The 14,452-nt window shown below is 38.5% G+C and overlaps 1 protein-coding gene across 8 annotated transcripts in view; it reads left to right on the forward strand.

The window, feature by feature from the left end:
* MAPK10 (mitogen-activated protein kinase 10) overlaps positions 1–14,452 on the forward strand; it is a 151,436-nt gene that overhangs the window by 113,165 nt on the left and 23,819 nt on the right. For all 8 annotated transcript variants that reach the window (XM_030492128.1, XM_030492135.1, XM_030492130.1 and 5 more), the window contains one exon: positions 12,861–13,043. In XM_030492128.1, the coding sequence (XP_030347988.1) occupies positions 12,861–13,043 (183 nt within the window). The remainder of the gene's footprint in view (positions 1–12,860; positions 13,044–14,452) is intronic.

Here is a 14,452-nt window from a genome sequence, read left to right on the forward strand (position 1 = left end):
TGCCTTAGGGAAAACATTTGGAAGCAACAAAGTCTTTTAGGAAAAGGTGTTGCCTTTCCACCACTCGTTAGCAGAATATCTCTTTGCATTTGAAATATGATCTGCAATTATTAGTGGATATAATCCTGGCATATTGAGTGCATGTTGTGAATTTTCTTAAACAGATATAATAAAACATCTGCACTTCCATTTAGTGCAGTCTGTTGTTTTTCATTTTCCCAGTAATATTTTCTTGAGGCTTGTTTTGTCTTTGAAAAAAACCAAAAACAATGATTAGCATCAGGATTGTTTAAAAGAGACTATTAAGAATGGCTGTCCTGGCTCTCCAGGTAGGATCAGCTGGTACGTGTTAGCTAAGTGTCTGTTAGCTATGATGGCAATGAGGCCTAAGTCTGAGTTTTGATTCCACCTTGGGTACATGGTATTTGGTTTTGGACTCAGGATTTTTCTGACAATACAGCAAGATTTTGAATTCTGATCATTTTATTGGCAGAAGTTTGCTCAGCTGAGCCGAGGTCTGTTTCAAAGAGCCTTCAATGTAGCTGTGAAGATGATTTGGCTGTTGCCATTCTTCTTTCTTTTTTAATTCAGATATATATACTCCAACAGTTTATAGTGCAATTTTCACTTAGTATAAGAGCCCCATGCTGTCTATGATCTGCTTGGCATTTGGAATGGATTCCAGATGCTACAATGAAGATGATACATGGCTCATTTCCCAGCACTCACCTTAAAGATTTTCAGGATGGGCCTGAACATGCAATTTCAGAAGTGGCCAAGTGTTGAGGTGTAGATATGTGCTACATTTACTGCATATGAATTTCAACCAGTCAGTTAGTTGCCTTTTCAGGCACTTATGAAAATTGGATGGTCTCAAATGTATTCTGGGTTTTGTTTTTTTTCCTTTCTATTCTACTAATCAGCTTTTGCTTGATGGCAACTGTACTAATTTGGGCTGAGTTTCACTGGTACAGTTGAGCAGAGAATTTAAAACTTGTAGACAAAACAGGTACTACTTAAGTCTTTTGTCAAGAGCATGTAGGTGTTTGGTTGGGATCAAAGTAGAGGATTGGAACACACTCAGAATCATGTATCATCAGATATGAAAATATATAAGTATACTTAAATGATATACTTATCTGTTTATATTGTAGCAGGAGAGAATGCCTGTGGGATTCCTGCTGGAAGAGGTGAAATGAGTATGCTTGAATATTCTTTGAGAACTGGGAAGACATACTTCAAAGTCAAAATTTAAATTAAGCTAAAAGGAGCTCTGAAGCTAGCCAACTGCAGGATCTGCAAAACATGTTTTAAATGTTACTATCTGTTAGATGCAGTGTAATATGCTTAACATTCCGTGGCAAGATTCTCCATAGATCTTTTTTACTGCAATTATATTTATATAGTTATATTCAAAAGACAATGGGTGATGGGGAAGAACATGAGTGCCTCCACTCATACTTGAGCGCCTCCACTCGTTCTTGAGCTTGCATGTCAGGATTCCCATGGCTTTTTCTTAATATGCATGTGCCTCTTAATATTCTTTGACACCCCCTCCAGTCCCTCTGCAAGTTCTGCTGTTCTGAAAGGGACAGTGGAGCACAAGTTCCCAAGGGAAAACAATAGTTGTTTGACACTGCAACATAAGAGCCTACCTCTAAGGAAGAGCACAGATTTGCATATGATTTGTACCTCCTTCTGCATTTTTCCAGGTGGGCCAGGGTCTGGCAACTGCCTTTCTGCTACAGGTAAATTCTGTCTTTGCCAAATGAAGGTGAGCATCTGCTAGTCTGAATCTCAGAGAGTGCTGGCTCCACTGTGTCATAAGAAAGCACATGCATATCAGTCTGGAACTCACAGAAAGTTTATAAAGAAAAGAGAGAGAAATTCATACATTGCTTTGAAGCACCACACTTGTAAAACTGTGGCAATTCCCTTTTGGTTCCATCTAGAGTCTGTCAGGAGAGTAGCTGTACTCTGCAGTGTTTTGCAGCTTCAGTTACAGATAATAAATTAGAAGTCAATAATACAGTATTCAAACACTTTGGAACCCTATTACTGTTACTGATAATTTTAAGGGTTTAATAACATCATGTAGAGGGTATATTTCAAGTTAGAAAGGAAAGACTTTCTCAGGAAATCTTAATGGATTGAGCTGATACTGTCCTGAGCACTTGTTAAAACATGTTGAAATCCATATATGTAATAAATACAAGTACGAAGGGAAGGTTTTTGGTATCTCAGTGGGGTCCTGAAACTCGAATGTCACAAAACTGAGAGTTTGACATGATTTAGACAGAATTGAGGGAGGGAAGAGTTTGATGGATTTGGGAGGCTTTTAATCTCTTTCAAGCATTTGAGCTACCTTCACAATTGTCGTTAGGAGTGCTGCACATTGCAAACTTACCTTGGCATTGGAAATCTGAAGCCTTTGTAGCTGTGCTATCTAGAACTTGTGAAAAAAAAAGCAGCTTCATTCATGTATCATCGAGAATTACCAAGTGTTTTTATAAACCATATTGTTTTTTATTGCATAGAAATAACAGAAAAACCTGTAAAAACAAGGTACAGTGTCCAATACAGACTGCTGTGTTTTTCTTCCTGAAAATTCAAGTAAGGGCTAGAAATGGCTCTTCAAAGCAGACCTCAGTGCAGATCTGCAGGAGCACTCAACGACAGGGAGGGAGGTAAAGGGAAGTCCTACCCAGCAAGGTGTCTTTCTGGTTTAGAAGTATTTGGAAAGAGAATCTTCCTGTGTTGTGACAGGCATGCTCAATCGCCTTGATGTTTTACCAGAGTTTGCACCTCAGCCATTGGGAATCAGCATGGTGTGCTAAACATTTTGGCTTCCCATAACACAAATAAAATCAGGTATCATGGTTTGCTTCATAAATACATCTGTCATAGTTTTCCCAAGTTAGTTTTGAGGACATGATCATCTCTTTTCAGCCTGCAGAGGAGCGATTTCTGCATCACTAAAACAGGAGCTATGACAAGTGTGAATGCTTGGCATTCTTACTAATGCTCTGAGCAGAGAGAGAAAGTGTGAACTAGCCCATGAGGTTGGAAAAGATAGCAACTTCATTCAGTTGCACATACATCTCTGGTCTCCAGAGTTTCCCATGGCATGTGTTTCATGAATTTTCATTTAAATGTCATGATTTTCATTGAATGAAAACCAGAGCTCACTGAGTGCAGGTCTGAAGAGCAATCTTAGTAGGAGTTTTAGCAATGCCAGTTGCAGATTCTCCTTAAGAGGTCCCTTTCATTATGTTTTGTCAAGCCTCTGAGAACCTGCAGTTTGGCCGGAGGAGAACACGGGGCCATTATGAAGGAATGAGAAAGGAAACAAGCTATGGTGTCTTAAATATCTCAGTGACGCTCATGCTTTTACCAACTCATTCAGCATGGAAGGAGCAGCCTTCTGCAGAAACAGAAAAGGAAATTGCATCCACTGACAAGTTATAGGGGAGGTGTCCTGAAAGGTTAGCTCAGATCCTTTCCATATAGAAACATCTTTGGCTAGTCCTGATCCTTCTGCACCTTTTCTGAAGGAAATCTGAAACCTGGAATGATGACCAAGCACTCGTTTTGGACAGGAAGTGCATGAGACTAAAGCACAAAGAGGAATAGATGTCTTCATTAATGCTCTTCCATTCCAACTCTCCCTTCTCAACTATCTCTTCTGGCCACCTTCCCTGTGAAGGGCTATGCCAGCAGCCAGACCAGGCTGTTTCCCATGACACAGAAAGGTCTGGACAGTGAGGAGCATGCATGTGTGCCCACAGAGCAACTTGTGTTCAGCCTCTCCAAACTCTGTTTAAGCTCTTGCGGAAATTTTGGATGTTCCTGTTGAGGGCAGATTCAATCTTCAAATGTTTTGCAAAACAGCCCTGATACAATCACTGTAAAGGGTGTTTCTTAACTGTTAAACATGGAATTAGAACCAGGAGGTGGGCCAGAGGTCAAGAGTTGCTGTACAAGTGAAATATTTTCTCTGTTGAGGAAAACACTTGCACATGGTTTGTGGTGGACATTTATTCAAGATGGCTATGCTAGGGAGACATTTGGTGTCCTTGGAAAACTTATTAATATTTTGAAGTATATGCACACACTCGAGTGCATTTCAGAGGAGCCCTGTGCAATAATCTGATTTGTAGAGATTTTGGACACATTAAAAATCCCCTACTTCTAGTAATCCAGGACGTGGGTATTCTAATGGAGAGGGAGCTTCTCATCAAGGGTTACCCAAATGTCAACAATTTCACTTCAGAGCATTGTGAAAAGTTGCAGGTTTAGTTCCTTAACACTGTTTCATGTGATCCTAAAACAAGGCAAAGAGTTGCTAAAGTGAAGTTTTACCTAGAGTCATGCAGAGGTCTCCATGACTGTAAATTAGCCTGGATTTGATTAAGGTTTAGGAATATTCCATGTGTTGGTGGAGCATTGCCAGCCTTTGTGAATACTTTGCATTTGGAGAAAATCTTGAACCAAACGTAGATTTTCAGTGCTTTGGAGCTTAGTGCAGATTGTTGTTTGTTTGTTTCTCTGATGCTTGTGCAACTGAAATTACTGGGGCTACATCTGGATTGATGTTGGACTAAATGAAACTGAGAATTGAGGCTTAGGTCTCTGTACTGCAGTCCTTTATGGAGCTTTGCATGAGTCTCAGTGCCTTAAATGGGGCTTCTGACAGCTGCTGCTGTATATGCTGAAACTCCTAACCTTCAAGTAACTACTTTTCTTAAACGTGAAGTGAAACTCTGGGTCACAATTTGACTTATTTCTAATTGTCTCAGGAGAGGAAAAAGAGGCAGCAGTCAAGAATGCACTTTTTTTTCTCTTCAGATGCTGATTATATTCAGATGTTCATCTTTGCTTCTGATTTGGATATTTTCAAAGAGCTTCCTTCCCAAAACCTCGGGAGTAGAGGAGAATAATCGGCTCTGCTTTACGCAGTTTACAGTTTAGTAAGTCACTAGTTCAACTTGTGTGTGTGTGCTCTTGAGCACAGCATAGAGCAGTAATGTCAGAAGAGAGCCTCTGAAAGGATAAAGGAATTAATGACAGATGAACAAACAACTGCTTGCTCTATCTTTTCCTGATATTTTGCATGCCATTTAGCTTGTGATGAAAGCAGCAATAATTTGCATCTCTAGGTTTGCTTCTTGCTTCTAAACAAGTAGCCTTTTATTTATTTGGGGTTTTTTTGTTGTTTATTGATTTATTTATTGTGTAGTGATGAAGCTTTTCATACGCTAAAGAAAGCAACAGGGAGCCTTAGACCTAAGCATGTAAAGATTGGTACAGATAGGACATTTGCCTTCAAAGTCAAATCCACTTTAAACTGTTGCTCATTATGAAATTATAAGAGTATACTTAACCAAGCAGCATGCCGCTTTCATTTTTTTTCCCACAGTTTCTGGCCCTGAGAAACCAGTCTGTCCCTTTTCTTGCTTCCATGCCCTATGACTTATCATAGAGCAAGGATAGCAGAGGTAATGTGGTTTCATGGTATTGGTATGGGGGAAAATGCCACCTTAATCCCGTACTGGATATAAGGAGCCTGATTTTCATCTTGTGTCCCAGTGTAAATTGTGGTTAGCTTTGTTTGACCCAGCTGAACTGCTCTTCTCTATACAAGGCAAATAGTTCCCCAGTTCACTCTGACTTCAACACAGAAGGTACAGCTTAGTGCTTCTGTGTCTCAACTGTCCTATTTAAAAATCACCATATCCTATCACAGTAAATGGAAATCTTAGTTGATTCTTAAGACCCCTATTATAGACTGCTGGCTTCACTGAGATTCAGTGGAAGTGAGCCAGCAGGCTCTAAAGCAAGCATTATTGGAGTCAAATGATCTCAACAAATTCTATTCATACCCCTGAATAAGAGGTAGATATGTCTTCACAAGAACCCAAGTTCCTTTTGTGGCTTCTGGCAGTTCAGCTTGTGAAAATATGCATGGATCTCTGGTAACTGAAAGGATAAAGGGAAAGCAATTTGCATATCCTCATTGAATACAGAGACCAGCATTCATTTACAATACAAAGCAGCATAAACCTAGGTAATGAATGCAAATGAAAACTTAAAAAAGACAAAATTAATTGGTAAATTTTAATTACAAAGTTGTATTATGACACAGTAGCCAGCCGTGGGTCTCACGTGGTTTTCTGTATTTAATAGTATTGTCTTTCATCCACACTGGGGTAATGAAAGCTGCTGGAGTTGGTTTTTCTCAGTCCTGCTATGTTGTCATGAAACATGTACATTCAAGCAGAAAAGCATTTGCAGAGAGCAAAAGGCAAGTCTGTGTCTGCAGTGTGGGCTGCAGGCTCTGTGCTATAGCATGATTGGATAAATCTTCTCATTTATTTGTTGTTCTGTTCCTGTTTTCTTGTTTACCCTCATTTCATTTTTGTTTTCAGTTGACATGTGGTCAGTAGGGTGCATCATGGGAGAAATGATTAAAGGTGCTGTATTGTTTCCTGGCACTGATCGTATCCTTCCTAGCAGCCATTTTGGCCTCAGTAGGTGCTTCCAACCCCTTCCTGCTAGACTAATGCTGACATACATTTGTGCTCTATCTAAAGAGCTGGGTTAAGTCCCACTGCAAAATCCCTGCAAACCAAAATGTCAATAAACTGTTACTGCCTCTCAGTAAAAGCCTTTGGTGGAAACCGCAGCGAATATAGTGTAAGGAGATGAAAACCAACATTCTACGTGGTTCATCAGAATCACTTTCTGTAGCCAGTGACCGCTTTTGTTTTTAGTTTTGTTGTTATAAATGTCTCTTCATTAATTTGTCAGGGAGGGGAAGAGGGGGTTTCATCAATGACAGTGTTTTGTAAGTTCAGGCTGTAGCATGGTAGGCGCAAGTCACTGTTTATCTCAGGATGGTGCACAAGAGATTCTGCATTTTAAGAAGAAGGTGTGAATAATGCAGACATAACTCTCAGAAATGCTTATTTCTTTGCTTGTTTGTTCTGCAAGTGGTATTGAAGAAGGAAAGAAGGAAATGTCCTCAGTTTGGGGACAACTTCTGCTTCCCAAGACTAAAATTATCACTTAATTTTGTACCAAATTGATGACTTAAAAGGCTGGGAATTTCCTTGGAAACTGTCATAGTAGGCTTCAGTCTGTCATCCTTTATTTATATACGTGTAGTTATTGTGTGAAAGCAGACTATTTTTGGCATCAACAAGAAGCAATTTATAGATAAACGAACTAAATCAGTGGACAAGTGGTCCAAGCAGACGAGGTATATGTAAGTTTTCCTTAGAGACCATTCTGCATTCAGGACTGAGGCAGCCATAATTCCTACTTTATCTGATGCTTTATTAAATCTTAATATATATCCTATTATTTATCAGATTGTGAAAGTGGTTTCTTCTTGTGCACAAGAGCAACCATGTTCTGTGCATGCTTGGTCTAACTCCAGTGATTCTTGGTGCATAGGATTACACAAATGAGAAATGGAGGTGACCTGTGTACAGGTTTTCCTTCTAGTTTTAACTCTGTATTAGATGATGGAGAAGTTTCCAGGCGTTATTCATTTTTATGTAACTTTCTCTGTATTTGTGTGCATATACACTTACGTATGTGTGTGTGCGTACTTATATACATATCAATTCAGTTTAGCACTTCGCTTTTGCCCTCCTTCACACTTTCAAGGGTACAATATTTTGATTAAAATGTGGAAAAAATAATATCTGAAGAAGATGAAAGAAATAAAAATAGGCAATGATATCATTAGTATTTTCACAGCCTTGTCTAGTAAGATTCCGATTTATGTTTTGTCAAAAATGTTGGATGAGCATATGCATACTTAAATGAATGCTAAAATTCCCACGTGTTCTCATGTGATCTGGAGCACATCTCATCTGCATATGTGAAGGTAAACCTTTCCCTTCTATGTATTAATGTAAGTCATTAGCACCTATTTGTTCTCCATGAAGATTTGGTCCAGGCTGTGCTGGTGTTTTCTACAAATGAGGAGTGAGAAATTTAAGTGTGGGGGTTAGCATAGTTCAGTGTTGTAGTTGGAACTGTTTTTATGTTAATAGACGTGTTTTGTAAGATATCATTTAAAGAAATCCCCAAGTAAGTACAAAAAGAATTGACTATGTCTTTATAATGCTTTAAAAACTGATTTCTTTGACACAGCTGTGTACTTGTTGAAAAGAAATCACACAAAGCCTCTATAATTAAACCATTATGTGCTGTTTATTATTGCAAAAACCCCACAGAATTTGGCATTACCAGCTGCTAATCTGTTTGAGATTGTTCTGTAATTGAGTTCACGTTCTTCAGTTGTATTTATAATACATTGCTAAATTTGCACGGTGTTTTATGTACTGCTCCACTTTTCTTCTGCTGTTCCATGAGTGACATGCCTGTGAACAGAGAATGATGCCATTGCTTTCTTTCAGGCCGCTTCTCCAAATCCATCCCCCACCACCACCTCTCCCCTGCTGCTGAGCAGCCATTGGCAGGAGTTTGGCACTTCTGGCTCCTATGTCTGCCTGTGCAGCTGAAAAGAGGTCAGAAAGTTGTAAGGGCAGACCCAGCCTGCTGGGATTGATGACCTCGTGGCATCTTCTTCCATAAATCTGCATAGAAAATGCTTAGCATTTCTGTAAACAAGATTCTTTTTTCAGACATGTCATGGAGTTGGACAGCTGCATAACTCCATCAGCTGATACTATGAGCCCTAAGAGCTTGAGAGAAGCATACTTAATGTATTTATGTGTAGAAGGAACAAGAGTCATTAGAAAGCTTCCTCTTCAACATGAAGGGGTTAAGACAATAATTTGTCATCTAAATTTCATTTTTCTAATCACAAACTATTAATTTATACAGCTATAGAAATGCTTTTAATATTTTCTGATTGAGACAGAGAAGTATTGTAAGTTTTCCCTTATAGCCAAGCTCCCTTTCCTTAGTTGTTTGAATATTTGCATAAAGATAATTTAACTGAAGACTGCAGGCCAACTGAAAGAAGTAAACAGTGGTCCTTCATACACACTTCTGGAATACATTGCATCAATACGTACATTGAATCAATGGGAACAGAAACAAAAGTAACGGTAAACTTTTGGCCTGTACCTCTGAATGGGTGACTTCACTGTGAAATCTGTTTTTTCCAATAGAAATACTTCATTGTGCATTCAAAATATTGTTTTCCCATTAGAAATTTTGTGCATCTGCTTAGGAAAATATGTCTCAATCTAAAGTTCAGATTCTGGTTACTTTCCATGTAAATAACCGAGTATTTAGAAAACAAAGGAGAACAATCCTTAAGACAATATTAGAGTGCAAATGGAAAAGGTGGTTTGGAAGCTCGAGGCAACCAGAGAACCTCACTCCATGATAGATCTTCATCCAAAAGATTTTAGAACTATTTCAGCACTATTTTGTTAAATAGTTTCTTTGTTGTAACTTTGTATGGCAACATTAATGTTAGTAAAAATGCCGCTGTGTTAGTGCTAGGGGCAAACTAATAAATCCAGGTTAGATGCCTTCTTCTGTCTTAAGTCATATAGATGCTATTGTGTAGAGTTGACACATTTTCCTTGATCCTGTTTAGGGCAAGGGACAGCTAATGTGATTCAAGTAGCTTTAAAGCAGACATTTCATCATCTTCCACAGTTTTGGACTGCAATTTTTTCCAACTTCCAGTCTGCCCAACATTTGCTTCACTTCAAGAGGAAAAACAGAGTATTCTGTTTGCAGAAGTTTTTATTCTCTAAGTTTTCTTTTCAGTCAAATATAGGTTAACCTTTTTTGGCCTGAGAAATTTCTGTCAGTTACGTGATCATTAACTCACAATACCACTTTTTCAGTTGGTGTACAAATAACATCTATAGTCACAATCACTCATTGGTTAATGTAACCTAGAGTAGGTTTTCATTGACATTAGGGCTGTTCTGTAGTGACATTCGTTTTCTTCAGAACTGTGGAAGTTAATTCAGACTGCCAGCTAGAAAAAGGTGCTTCTCTTTGCTTCAGTTCAAGGCCTCAGATTTTTTTCTAAACAACTTTTTTTTTAATCTCATACCATGATCAATACAACCTCTCACTATCATCAAATGTGTTACAACCAATGACTGTGTAAAACATAACAACGAAATGGAGTCAGACCTGTATTCAGCACGAACATTATTACACTCTTGCATGCCTTTCATGTATTGGACCTCAGAACATAATCCAATGCTAGTACGGCCTAGGTAAGTGGAGAAACAATACTAGAAAGAAAATGTGTGTGTCCATCTCACTGAAAAATGGTCTGTCTCCACCTGCTTTCACTGGGCATTGGTTTTGCTATTACCGTTATTAGGACAAGCCAGGGCTGCAAAAGCCCCAGAGCTGTCCTCCTGCAAATCAAGGCAAGTCAAGAAGTGGAACATGGCGTCTCTGCCAGCTCCATTGGCTTTGACTGTCATCTTTGCACTGATGACTCATGAAGCTTCTTCCATCACTTAAAATTTTCCAGCTGTGGGTGGTAGCTTGCTTGTCTGTTGTCTCTTAGTGAGAGCCTTTCTGTCAGATAAGAAGAAATGTGTGCAGCAGGCACTGACCCATTGTCTGAGGATTCTCCTTCTCCCCTCTCCATCACTATTGACACTGGTTCCCACCACACAGGCCCTATTCTGGAATCTTTTTTAACTCTTTTTCCCTTATCACACACCCTCCAGAGCATCTTGTTACATCTTCCCTCTCAACACGTCCAACTCCCTCAACATTCTGTAATCCCCAAGATCTCGCTCTTTTTGGCTCTCATTAAATGCCTAAGAGACGGTTAACCTGCTCTGCACAAGCATAAGCTTCCCATGTCTGCTTTGAAGCAAGTCCTGGATTTGGTCCTCCCTGTTTATCAAATGGCCTTCACTCAACCTGCACAGGTAATGTTCCCAGCAATGCTTTTATACCTTGGCTTTCTCACCCATTTAGCTTCTCTAGGCACAACTAACCACAACTTCATTTATGTATTCTCTGTTCTTGTTTGCAAAGCATTTACACATTCTCTATTTTCAAGTTCCTCAGAAAGACCTGCTTCTGAAATGGTCCAGCCAGTAAATGATGAGGTGTGTCAACCTGAATACAGGTTTAAAATGTCAAACCACTTTATTTTCCAATAAAATGTTTAATTCAGGCTTTGAGGAGCTATAGTTTTGAACAAATTTGTTTTTGCAATTCCTTAGTTTTCTGTTGAGAAAAAGATGCTTTTCATGGACAGTACAAGGTATATACAACCTACAGAGTCTGTGTGTGGGAGGGACTGATCTACATAAATCTTTGATTTAGTTTTAAAATTAAAGATATTCAGAAAAATCTTTACAGACCATTGCTATTTCTAGCAATCTTTTTCAGTTGAAATTAAAACAATACAAAATGCTGTTTCAGCATTCCTCTAAACACTTTTGATAAGCAAAGCTGCAAATTTTAAATGAATTATTTGATTTTTGTTCAAATAAAGCAGTTCAGGTGAACCCAAGTTAAGTCTGTCTTGAATTTTCAAGGTATGTGAAAATACCATTTCCATTTCCCTAAACCAAAACACTTTTTTGAAAATCTGAAATTGCTACTGCACCAAAGAGATGGATTTTGCATAACTTCTCCCCCCCCCAATCTTCATTCTGAAGACCTAATTTCTCTCCTAGACTGTGAAGAACTGTGTTAAGTGTGGAGGAATTTCCCAACTACTAATGCCACTTATGACAATAACAACTCATAATAATAATAGTTTTTAAAAATCTCTGTGCTGAAATGCTTTGTTTGTCTTTTAAAAGCTTTTTGTTTCCAAAATGTTCTTAATGAAACTCCCTTCATCACATTTCTTAATATTAATGCACTCATGGCTGTATGCACTCTTCTCTTTTTTTATGTTGTCATCAGATTCTTAGCACTGTGAATTAGTGTGATATAGAGATGGTACTGATTTTATAGACATTTGCTTGATAATATCTTTTTTCTTTGGCACAGTAAGGCTTATTCTGAACATGACTGGAAGAGCTACATAACACCTATCAGATGACTGATTGTTACCTGGAGAAAACTAATAAAAAATGAACAACAAAACAAAACAAAACAAAACAAAAAAAAGCTCAGTACAAATTGCTGTAATACAGGGGGGTTTTAAGCCTGAAAGACTGTTTCTTATTAGTCAGTAATTGTTTAGCAGTGCAGCCACCACATTTGTAGTTAAAGAGAAACATCTGTCTATACCTGAGGCATCATTTGTCTATAGAAAATTAGTCCTAGTGCATTCTTATAAAAATCAAAGTGCTTGTTGAGGGGTTGCTGATTGGGTGGATTTAGCAAAATTATCACAATAAAGTTATGGGAGAGAGTGAAAATACAAGCATAAAGCAGATGAATTGAGGGTGACTTATGTCCCGTGCAGAAATCTTTTGAGCCAGCTGGGTCTCTCAGTCTTCATAGACTCAATAAAGGGGGCAAGTGAACATGTTCACATGAACTTCCCTGCTGTGCCCGTGTGGCCAAGGTGACATAGAGGCAATTACTTGCATGTAATAGAAGGGAGCGCAAGTCATTGGATTGCAAGTTGAAAATAAAAATGGTCACAAGTGTTGACCCAAAGAGGAAACTGTGTATTTTCCCATGGTGGTAGTGGTCTTAGAAGCGCACAATTTGTTCAAGTAGGTATAGTTGTGGGAGAGAGTTTTGCCGTTTGGAAGCTGTAGGACCTGAAGGCATGATGATGAAAAAAAGATAGTGACTGTAAAGTTATGAAAGGGGTGAAACAGCTCTGAGGATTCCCAAAGAACATTCAAACACAAATGTCAGGAGACTACATAGGGGTTTGCGTTTTGTCTTCCTTAACTATGGATGTTCAGATATTGATCAGTGGAATAAAGTTATTGAGCAGCTGGGAACACCCTGTCCAGAATTCATGAAGAAGCTGCAGCCAACAGTACGGAACTACGTTGAGAACAGACCCAAGTATGCTGGCCTCACTTTCCCCAAACTTTTTCCAGACTCTCTCTTCCCGGCTGACTCGGAACACAACAAACTCAAAGGTATGTCTGACAAAGGGATGTGGTTCACATGTCAACAGCTATGACGCAATGAAGTGGGGGGTTTTTGCTCAGTTTTTCTTCTCTCTAGTTGCCTTTGCTTTTAATGTAGATAATTGCAGAGACAAATGTCTGAATGGGTTTTATTCAGCTGAGAGGCAGCTTTTGGAAATGATTTTTGGAGCCCCTGGTGCTTGGGTAGCCAAGGGAACAACATTATCACTGGCACGTTGAGCATATCCCCATGGTGTTCTGCATGACGTTTCTGTACATGAGAAACAGGTGTTCCTATACTCTTATTCTTAAACTTGTCACACAAAGAAACATTAGAACTTTCATTGAAAGATCTCAGTTGTTTGCACTGGGGTTTTTTAGATGAAAAATATCAGTTCAGCCAGATTCCTGCCTCATAGGTTTACGTTTACTAAACAATAAAAAGATATTAGCAATGTCAGCCATGTAGCTGAGGTTTAATATCTGCTATTGGTGGATTTCTTTAGAAAAATGCTGTGGGTTGTTTTGTATATGTGAATTAGAGCACCAACTTAGTTTCAGTGTGATGAGATATACCCCTGTAAAATATAAGTTGCAGTGATTTTAATCAAATATTGAAGTCTTGTTTTACCTGAACAGGGCATTGACCTTAACTGGAAAGAAATGAATGTGTGTTTAGTATAGAAAGGATTTCTCATCACGGCTCTGGAACCCTGCAAACTTGTACTGTGTATCAGTTCTGCACTACTTGAATACTTGGGGCCACTTACTACTGTGGCATGTAAAGGTTTTCAATTGCTTGCAATTTGCATGTCATTACATTACCCAGAATACTCTTCCAATTAACAACTGTTTCATAGCAAGGCTGCTGTCTCGGCTCTGGGAGTGAAAGGTCTGAGCAGATGCTTTTGGATACACAGAATTTTATATGCTTACTACAACAAAATTGAATAATAGAATTTTCTTGGATTTAGAGCTAATGAATAGAAATGGCTGTCAAACAGTGCTGTTATCTTTTGGATACAGGAAGCATGTGCATTTGAGCATACTGAATGCCAGTTTTCAAGATACAGTCACAGAACAAGAAACAGTGAATTAAAAAAAATCTGCTTGCGCATCACTGTATCATCCCATACCCTACCTAAGTATTTCACCATAATGTAATGTTAGTGTTTTAATTAGATATTACTTTTACTCAGCCTGATAATATTTTTGCACTTACATCTCTATTTTTTTCCTTTCATTTTCTTTTTCATTGACACAGGAAATAATTTTGAGCATGGAAGAGCTTAGAACATTATGTCAATAATAACACTAGAAATATATGTTGTTGTATTTTTTTCACATGGGTTTATATTTGTTACAAACTCTAAACAGTAAAAACAGTTCGGGTAATAGAAGGATGAGTCTGGAGCCTG

Source organism: Strigops habroptila, chromosome 7 (assembly GCF_004027225.2).
Source record: "Strigops habroptila isolate Jane chromosome 7, bStrHab1.2.pri, whole genome shotgun sequence".
Taxonomy (NCBI): Eukaryota; Metazoa; Chordata; class Aves; order Psittaciformes; family Psittacidae; genus Strigops; species Strigops habroptila.